Below are 10336 nucleotides of genomic sequence, written 5' to 3'. Positions count from 1 at the left end.
TGACCTGAAGGAATATACACTAAGAAAGGCATAGAAGCTTGTGAATTCAGCTTGAGTTGAATTAGTTGATATGATTTATGTAAAATGGCAATATGTAAAAAGAAAAAAAACCCGTAAAACATTAGAATAAAAGTGTGATTGCCATAGCAGTATTCTTTTAATCTGAGTGATTATAATTATTTTTGGCTAACATGGTACCAAGCAATAAAAATAGGAGGCATATTACCATTTTGTGCTAGCACAGATGCTTCCAATGATCATGATCTCTGATTTTTTTTTTCACATTTCTACATAGTCAGCATGAGTCACGAGTTTATTTTCTGTAAGTGAGAAGTAACTTATCAGAGCTAATTGGTTTTGTTTGCTTAAGAGAGAGAATTTTCATGTTTTCAGAGAGCTGTTTGGAATGCTTAGTGTAGGAGGGGCTCCAGGGGAGTTATACAATCTTAAGGCAGAACTGCTGTAAACTTAGAGTGAGTTACACTGTGCACAAGGTAAGTGAGTTTTTTGCTTTATTTTCCCTAAAAATGCAGGAAATTGTACATGAAACTCAGTCATTGAATGGGTTTTATAGATTAAAAGTGTGTATGTACTTTCTTCGCTAACATGGTTATGTGTACCAAATTGTAATACACAATTTAGAATAAATTCGTGCTCAGAACTAAAAAATCCAGTATCCTTTTTAATGGAACCAAGTGAGGGGAAAGAGCAATATACACAGGATGAATTCCTGTCTTAAAAGATGGTTATTCTGAAGGATTATTCTGTCTAGAAGATATGCTTTGAAAGATAAGATGAATATTCCTTGACAGAACAAGATATTTGAGGGATTACCATCTAACAGGATTTCAGCAACCAGAGGATTCTGGGAAAACTTCCCTTTAGAAGCACCACAAGAAAAGAACACGCATGAATATGTGAAAAAGGACAAAAAGGAAACAGGAGGACCCCTCAAGAATCCCGCTACGTCTGGAAACAGCATAAAGAAGACCCTGAAATCAGTGCCCTGGGAACTGGCAGGGTATGGTGCTGCATTAGTCTGGACCCAGTTCATCCAGCACCCATTGCCTGGCTTGGTGCTGATTTGCTTTTCCAATTTTACTTTGATTTAATTTAATAAATTCCTTTAATTATTAAATTCACTGATTCATTTATGACATTGAGGAAGGAGCTAGGATGTTGTCAGGTCTTGAAAGGTAGAAACCCATATCGACTCATGCCACTGTATATTAAACCAAGTTTATAATACTGGAATTATTCATTCTAATCACTTGGATCAAGCTCCAGTACTGAGGTTAGCAAGACTGTTGAACTTTGATAAATTTGTGCATTTATGTAGTGAAATGTGTTCCTGTCCAGGGCAGGAGAGTTAAGGTCCCTTCTAACCCAAACCATTCTATGATTCTGGGATATTGCTTAAATACCAAATAAACCAAGTTTGTAAATGAAAGGGCCAGTGCCCTAAATCCAGCTACAACTGGAGCACTGGCAGTTTTCAGCTGGACAAACTTAGGGCTCTGTATCTCTTGCTAAAGCCAACAGTTTCTTCATAAGAAATCTCATGCAGCTGGAACCAGTTTTTGTTATCAAAAGAGGAAATAAACCCGTATTTTTCAGTAGCACAGCATATGTTAAAGGGAGTTGTTGCAGGAGCTGTTTCCCTCTTGCCTTACTGAAGCATTCAAACAACACTTGCAGCTAGTGTCCAGGAAGGACCTGAAGGAGAAAGCCCCTCCTACTGTAACAACCAATTTTTTTTGTGTGTGAGAAACTGTAATTTATACAACCTCCCTGTGTAACATAAGAATAATATCCCATCTCACAGCTATGTTCAGAGCAATTCAGCATGTATATGTTGACCTTGACTATATCAGTATTAATCACGTAGGTTAGATAGGCAGGATGGTGCATGGGAAACAATTCTGTACTGACATATGGAAATCAATATAGTTGGCCAAAGAAAACAGGAGTGCAGAGTGCAGTTTGTCTTCTGCTACCACACTTCATTCACTGTCTCTCACAGTTTTCTTTATTGTGTATATTCACTGAGTCAAATTCAGGGAAATGTTTTTGATGGAAAAAAATTCAAAACTGACCCAAATGTCCAGAGATGAAATTCAGCAGAAGTGTCCTTAAGGAATATACACTAAGCAAGGCACAGAAGCTTGTAATAGATTTGAGCTGAATTAGTTGATGTGATTTATGTAGAGTGGCAACGTGTAAAAAGTAAAATACAGAAAACATTAGAATAAAAGTGTGATTGGCTTAGCAACATTCTTTTCTACTGAGTGAGCTTTTCAGCCATTATAATGATTTTTAACTAGGAAATAGGAAGCATATTACTATTTTATGCTGGCACAGATGTTCCCAGTAACCATGACCTCTCATCTACCTTACATTTCTACATTGTCAGCAGTAATCAGCAATTTATTTTCTGTAGGTGAGAAGTAACTAAACAGAGCTAATTTGTTTTGCTTGCTTAAGGGAAAGAGGTTTCTCATTTGCAGGCAAGTGTTTGTAATTCTCTGTAGGAGGGGCTCCAGAGTTATATAATCTCAAGGTAGAACTGCTGTGAGTTTAGAGTGGGTTACACAGTGCACAAGGTAAGTGGGGATATTATTTTGGACATGCAGGGAGTTATTGTACACGAAACTCAGTCACTGAATGGGTTTTATAGATTAAATGTGTGTATGTACTTTATTTACTAACAAGGTTATGTGTACTAAATGTTAAAATCTTAATCAGCTGCTTTTGAGGTATACAGAATTAAGAAAAAGAAGTTTAGATCTCACAAGTGAGGCGTGTTTCACCTTCTCCTTTCTACTGTAGAGAAGCTAACGTTATTTACAAGGGGATTATGGTGGTGGTTTGGCCCTTTTCCTTTTGCTGCTGTTAATGCTTCAGCTTTGTTGCTGACAGGGCGTCAATAGCTGTGAGGCTGGTATAGGCTGGGCACTATTTGTGTATGTTTGTCGCTGATGTACACACGTAGTTCTGAGTCGGGTGGGTGACAGTCTGCCTAGAAACTGTTGTTACTTGAAATTCCAGCAGAGCTGGAACTGGACCAAGCAAACATTGCCCTGAGGCTGTGCCTGTGGTAAAGGCAAATGTGATGTTACTAGAGGCAAAATTAATTTCCATGTTTTGGAGCTTGTCTGAAGAAATTACAGAAGCAGGGAGTGCTGTAAAAGTGGCTGACTTGAGGAAGGAATTCCTTCCTGGCCGGTTATAGTGGAACATAATGGCTGATTGAGCAAGCACAGAAACTGATGACTTTGTAGCATGTATCCGATTAAACAGTAAACTGTATTCTGAGATAAAGCCAACATACACAGGGAGCACCCTCTGCTTTATGGCCAGAACGGAACGCTTTGGATGTAAATGGCTTTGATTCAATTGTTCTCTGACTGGGCCAATCGCTCTAATTACAGAGTTTCTGCTTAAATATTCTGCATGTGTAAGAAACATTTGAAGGCAGAATGATACGAGGCAGTCTCTCAATATAATCTAACTTTTAACTCCACTATTAATTGATTCAAGTCTTGGACCATAACTGATGGTTTCAAACAAGATAACTTTGAGAGCTAGTTAGACTCCAAACAAGGATTGTGAATCTTTATCTTGCAAAACTTCATTGCAGATACTAGGGAATTAGGCACGTGGAAACATGTCTGGAAAACCCAAGCTGCACTACTTCAATGGACGTGGCCGGATGGAACCAATTCGGTGGCTCCTGGCAGCAGCTGGCGTTGAGGTTTGCTTCTGGTCTTTTATACTGAGATCCTGTGACAAATATGTGCTTTTATTGTCCCTTCTGAAAAGGGTGACTGAGCAGCAGTTTTGTGCTCTGCCTTTAGTGCATTGCTGAGCAAGCCAAGAGTGACCACAAGCTAACCCAAGCAGGGGGCAAGTTCCTGGCTCACTTCCAAGCATCAGGTGCAAAACCTGCTGGTAGCACCACAAATGCTTCTCCCATGTAGCTAGAGATAGAAGAGATTTAAAACCCCAGCTGCAGAACCTGGCCTCTTAATCTTCTGATCACAGAGGTCAAGCACCTGCAATTCTGAGTACCTTCAGTTAAATTCCAATTTCCAAAACAGCAAGAGATTATTATTGCTGTCATGACGTAGTTTACCTTTGAAGGTACTGGATATTGTAAACCACAAAGTATTTTTTTTTTTTTTACCTCTGATACTAACCAGAGATGGAGTATGGGAATCTGTGTGTTTCAAGATCCATGTCTTTCTGTCACAGTGATGGCCAATGTACCTGACAGCTTTCAAATATGATACGTGTTTTAAGAAATAAAATTGCCCAAAACACATCTTTTTACACCTTCTTTACCTAAATGAGGAAGAAGTTAAATCATGGAATGACAACAGAACTTTTCTCCTTCCTGCAGTTTGAAGAATCTTACCTAGAAAAAAAGGAGGATCTGACAAAGCTACAGAAGGGTAAGTTTCCTTCACTTTTAGATAATAACAGCAGCAATAGTAAGAATAAGAAGAATTAGAATTAGAGTTACTTGCCTGAGAGCACCAAAGAATTCTTAAGTCTTAGTGTCTTAAAAAGAAAATCTCTTAACTGACTTGTATATGAAGTCTCAGAGGTGCACACTGCAGCGTTAGGTGGTGTCATCATGCAGTTGCTTCAATCTTCCCTGAATCACGTAATGGCTGAGGTCAGAAGGGACCTCTCAAAAGGTCTACTTCACTTCCCCTCTTCAATCAAGGCCCCCTCCAGCCAGTTACCCAGGACCATTTCCAGCCGGGTTTTGAGTATCTCCAAAGATGGAGAATTTACAGCTTCTCTGGACAACCCACACAGTCAAAGAGCCTTTCTTCAAGTTCAGATGGTTGACTCTCCTTTGCTTCAGCTTGTGTCCATTGCATTCCATCCTATGAGAATAGAAGCTTTTGTCATCAGATCATCTTGACATTCATTAGCATCTTAGGTTGCCTACAAAGTTGTTGTTTTATAATCCCTATGAAAACAGAGTTCTAGACTTCCGAGTTTACCTGTACATACCTCTGCTGCCTTCCTGCCTCCCAGAGCAACTACCCACTGTGCTGGCTTTAGCCTCCATCTTCCTGATCGTAATAATCATGTTTCCTCTAAACTAAATTGCATGTCTGTGCTCTTCACCTGGTCTGTCAAAAGCAATCTGAGCTTGGGTTGGCATCTGTAGTCCTGCTGTCCTGTAGGACAGGTCCCCCTGTTACAGGCTGCCTTTCAAAAAATATTTTGGGACACAAGCGTGTCCCAAAGCTAAATGCACACTTACAAAGAGAAACATATCTGATCAGTTATCTGAGTCAAGAAATGTGATTCTATAATGCAAAAACTCTTCCACACTTTTCTGACCTGATGCCTCTCTTTCTGAAGGTATTTTTACTTCCTTTCTGCTAAGACAAGTCTTCTGCATACTAGCAAAAGAGTTGCATGGATCCTGCCTCACTCCAAGTGATATTTGGGTCTTGCAGGAATCTCACAGAACTCACTCTTTCCTACTTTGTGCCTGTACAGATGAGATGCCATTTGTATAGTCAATAAAGTAGTCACAAAGATCTTTTATGCTTTTATATTCACTATAATTTATATGTTCATTATTATTCACATTGTGTGTTGGCCAGTGCTTAGAAAGTCCAGATATATTTAACAAAACATGACAGAAATTGGCTAGATCAGATCCTTCAATCCTTCCTTTTTGTATTAACCTCCATGAAAACCACCTATGTTAGAGCCATGCAGTACATATCTTTTTCAGTGTGAGGCAGCTGCAAATTCTGCATTTGGCTTTTTCCCCAAATCTGAAATTCTCACAAGTTCATTGCTATCGTATTAAGTTATTAATGTCACTAAGAAAAGGTTGTTGCATGGTGAGCATTTTCCACACCTTCTTGTAAGAATGAGGAAGGTTGCTACCAAAAGGGTTGTCACGCATTGGAAACGGCTGCCCAAGGAAGTGGTTGAGTCACTGTGTGTAGATGTGCACTTGGGGACATGATTTGGTGGTGGAATTGGGCACTGTTGGTTTTACAGTTGGATTTGATGATCTTAGGTCTTTTACCCAGCCTGAATGATTCAGAGTCTCAATAAAATAACACATGTGGTTGCTTTGCCTAACACATACTGGTGGTCCTCATTCAGGGACTGAACTTCTCCTTTTGTCTCCCTTTGGCCTAGATGGATCCCTGCTCTTTCAGCAGGTGCCAATGGTAGAGATCGACGGGATGAAGCTGGTGCAGACCAGAGCCATTGCCAACTACATAGCAACGAAGTACAACCTCTACGGGAAGGACGTGAAGGAGAGAGCCCTGTACTGTAACAGTAGCACCTTTGCTTGTTAGACCCCAGCTCACACTGCAGCCCAGTGTAACTCAAGGATATCCCAGCTCACAGCTTGATTCAGTGGGAGAGAGCAGCGCTGCTTTGTGCAGCATGAGCTGACTGTGACTGCAGCTGATGTCTGCAGCAGAGACAGCCAGCTGGATTCCATAGGGCAAGCGAGCCCAGGAATCATCAGTCAGAGGTCAATGCACTTATCAGAAGACAGCGGTCAGGGGGGCAGACTGTCCTACTGATGCTGCTTTTCATTTTCTCCTGCAGTTGTCAGCAGCATCATTTTCTCCTCATCACATTCAGGGCAATGTCTTTTAAAGAAACAAAAACTCTTCTCTCTCTAATAACCAGGAATTAGTATAGAATTAGAATTAATAACATGTTATTAAAAGACAGGAGGCCTAGGGCAAGTTTTGACCTGAGATATTTTTGAATGCTTGAAATTAATAAGCACTGGTAAACATGTGTCAAGATATTTGCTAGAAATGGTATGGACCTGCTGTTAAACTTAGGCTGTCTGATTAGATTTTTAACACAAGTTTGGATGGCACACATGACAATTTTGTAGTCAGGTGCAAAAATGCATAGTCCAGACAAGAATCAGTCCCAGTAAGTGAGATGGCTACAGTGTTTAGGTTTTGCCTAGGAGTTTTGCATTTGCCTTTGGCCCAAGCTCCTCTCCTGCCTGCCTCCAGTGCAACTGCATTCCGGGGGGAACTTTGTCAGGGTATGTGTGTGGAAGTTAAAAGGGGCAGGGATGTCCCAGCATTTCAGTGAAGTTGTGCCAGGAGTTATTGTGCTGTTCAGAGCTACTGTGTGTGGCCTGACCAAGTGGATCTATTCCTTTCAGAATCGATATGTACGTAGAAGGAATGTTCGATCTGAATGAGTTACTCCTGAAATATCGCTACTTACCAGCAGACCAAAAGGAGCAACATTTTGCAAATATGATGGACAAGGCAACAAACAGATACTTCCCAGTCTTTGAGAAGGTATGTGGCAAAGAGGTTGTAGCTGTGTTGATACTGTTATCTTGAACCTCCATCCTGGAAGCACACAAGTTTTATGGAGGACAACAGAAGAAAAAACAAACTACTGGTGCTGGGATCAAGGTGGAGACAGGACACTACAGAGGGGACAGAAGGCACTTCAAATCTGGGAGAGATGTAAAGCTGCAAAAACCCAGCACACACTGAACTCCCCAAATGTCCATGTTTCAGTGTGTGTGTTGTTTCAGACAAAAGGCACTACAGCACCGGCTTTGACATCAAATTTTCTCCTGAAGTGCAGGTGGCCCTGTACCATGCATGCTTATGTAAAAGCATTATGGTTCCTTCTGAATCTCCTACAGCTTAACCTTCAATGCAGCTACAGCAGTCAAAGCAAGATGAGCACAACTGAACTGCCAGACAGAAATGTAGAAGAGAAAGAGCTGATAGATGATGCCTAGGATGGCAGTGCCATCAGATCATTGTTTGTACTACAGGTGTTTGAACTGCATTTCCTTCTTTCACAGACATTTCTGTGCTTTGAAGATATCATATTAAGTAACACAGAGAAAAGACATGATCTGCTTCTGGTTCTCTGTTTTTAGGTTTTGAAAGACCATGGAAAAGACTTTCTGGTTGGCAACCAGCTGAGCAGGGCAGATGTTCAATTACTTGAAATAATTTTAATGGCAGAGGAGTACAATCCTGATATACTTGCCAAATTTCCTCTCTTACAGGTAAATGAATGGGCAGTTTGAATGGAGAATGAATTAGAAAGGACCACTGATTTAAAGTGACTGAGAAATATGGGAGAGTGGGAGGGTCAGAAATAACATACAAAGTAATCAGATACCCTAAGAAATTTTAGCTGGCCTCACATACTCTTTTTTTTATTATGCCACGTTCTGTCACTACAACCCCAAAAGCATAAGAGGGGCATGCATATAGTTTCTTCTGCAGCATCAAGTCTTAATGGGACTTTCAGAGTATGGATAACATTGAATGTTTGACAGTTGCAATGAATCTTAAACACTGAGATGTTTTTGTTTTGTTTTGTTTTGTAGAGCTTCAAAGCAAGAATAAGTAATATCCCCACAATAAAGAAATTCCTGCAGCCTGGCAGCCAGAGGAAACCACTAATACGAGAGGAAGAGGTACCTAAAGTGATCAAAATTTTCTACTGAGTCTAAAGCTGCAGAAACTATTTCATTGTGTTTGCTGACAGTGGGAAAATAATGAAAACACTGGAAACCAAGTTTTTTGATCCTACCAGCAAAGAAAATAGTTCAGTAAATAAAGGGTGTGTTGGACAACACAGAATGCCTTAAATAACTAGAGAATACCTGAAATAAATTCCTGCTATTGATATTCAAAACCTGGCTGCTCATTGATTTCTTGCTGCTACTTCTATGCCCAAGATCTGTATGGTTCTATTTTTCTGGCATTCCCAAGAATTGTTGGAAAATTAGGAGAGATAATCCCAAGTAGTTTATGGGGTTTTTTTTTTGTGGGGGGGGTTTTTTGTTTTGGTTTGGTTTTTTTTGTTGTTGTTGTTTGTTTTTGTTTTGTTTTGTTTTTGTCTGGGAAATGCCAGGAAAAGACTGCAGGTTCTGGTTAGCTGAGGATGAAAATTTGGATTCAGCTTTCCTCTGAGCTTAACTTGGAATATCCTTGGACCAGAGCTCCTACTACACCTCTGCTTTGTCACTAGACACTTGAAGTCTTGTACTGCAGCTTCACCAACATTTTCTTTATCAGAAGGTCCTTTGCAGACTCTGAGAAACAAATGCCGGCCACCAGTTTAAAACTTATTGAGGAGGAGTCAGGATGGTGTCAGGTCTTAATGAGACCCTGGAATGTGGAAATCCATATTGACTCATGCCACTGTATATTAAACCAAGTTTAATAGAAGTTGTACTGGAATTCTTCATTCTAATCCCTTAGATCAAGCTCCACTACTGAGGTTAACAAGACTGTTTAATTTTGATGAATAGGTACATTTATGCATTGAAATGTGTTTCTGCCCAGGGCAGGAGAGTTGAAAATAGATGATCTTTAAGGTCCCTTCTAACCCAAAACATTCTGTGATTCTGGGATATTACTTAAACACCAAATAAACCAAGTTTGTAAATGAAAGAGCCAGTGCCCTAAATCCAGCTACAACTGGTGCTGTGTCAGTGCTGTGGCGGCAGAGTGGCCCGAACACACTGGCAGTTTTCAGCTAAGCAAACTCAGGGCTCTGTAGCTCTTGCTAAACAGCTTCTCCATAAGTAATCTCATGCAGCTGGAACCATTTTTCATCATCAAAAGAGGACATAAACCCACATTTTTCATCAGCAAAGCATATATTGCAGAGAGTTGTTGCAGGAGCTGTTTCCCTCCTGCCTCACTGAAGCATTTGGACAGTGGCAGCTGCTGCGTGCTGTCAGAAACTCAAGCCAGCAACTTGGCCTTTTGGTATTGACTCCATGCCAGGACGAGATCCAGGCATGTCCATGTGGTTTCAGGATCCCCCACAGAGATGCCCCTTTTTGGCCACACAGAGCCAGATCCCCTAGCACAAGGAGTGCTTGGCACCCCTTGCACAGGGCTGCTGCCCCATCCTCTGCCTGGTCACACAGTCACTGCTGCCTCGGGGCCTCTAAGCCTGTCCCCTGCTCAGTGTGTCCTGGCCATGTCCCTGATGTGCAGCTGCCTCTGAGCCAGCCCAGTGGAAATGTTATCCAGAAAACCTAGGTTTGTTACCCAGTGTGCAACAAACCAATAATTACACACTTAAGAGAGACATTGGCTATGAATTTCAGAGTTGTACAAGCCTGGTTGCTTAGTCGTATTCCTAAAATCAACGACAAGTTTTTACTATTTATTCATTTTTAGCAAGCAAGGGCATTAATGTTCATTGACTACAAGTTGCCTAGTTCTCTTAATAATTAGTGTTCTCTCTTGTATTGGTTTATGATTCACTCTCTTCTCATGCTAATTAGTCTGTTTGCTGGGTCCTTCTC

At 40.8% G+C, this 10336-nt stretch overlaps 1 protein-coding gene across 3 annotated transcripts; it reads left to right on the top strand.

Moving 5' to 3' along the window:
* Positions 1–376: 376 nt before the first annotated feature.
* Positions 377–8706, top strand: LOC110482139 (glutathione S-transferase-like). 3 transcript variants are annotated; one of them, XM_085574608.1, is made up of 7 exons: positions 377–494; positions 3641–3754; positions 4403–4454; positions 6187–6319; positions 7193–7334; positions 7937–8068; positions 8396–8706. In XM_085574608.1, exons 2-7 carry the CDS (start codon positions 3668–3670, stop codon positions 8513–8515), a joined length of 666 nt encoding a protein of 221 aa, XP_085430734.1. In that variant the 5' UTR covers positions 377–494; positions 3641–3667; the 3' UTR covers positions 8516–8706. The 3 variants fall into 3 exon arrangements, with proteins under 3 accessions (XP_085430734.1, XP_085430733.1, XP_021406784.1); XM_085574607.1 differs by lacking the exon at positions 377–494 and adding an exon at positions 887–1021; XM_021551109.2 differs by lacking the exon at positions 377–494 and adding an exon at positions 2464–2603.
* The last annotated feature ends 1630 nt before the right edge of the window (positions 8707–10336 follow it).

The sequence above is a fragment of the Lonchura striata genome, chromosome 3, assembly GCF_050655825.1.
Source record: "Lonchura striata isolate lonStrDom1 chromosome 3, ASM5065582v1, whole genome shotgun sequence".
NCBI lineage: Eukaryota > Metazoa > Chordata > Aves > Passeriformes > Estrildidae > Lonchura > Lonchura striata.
This window is presented reverse-complemented; position numbering and strand designations above follow the sequence as displayed.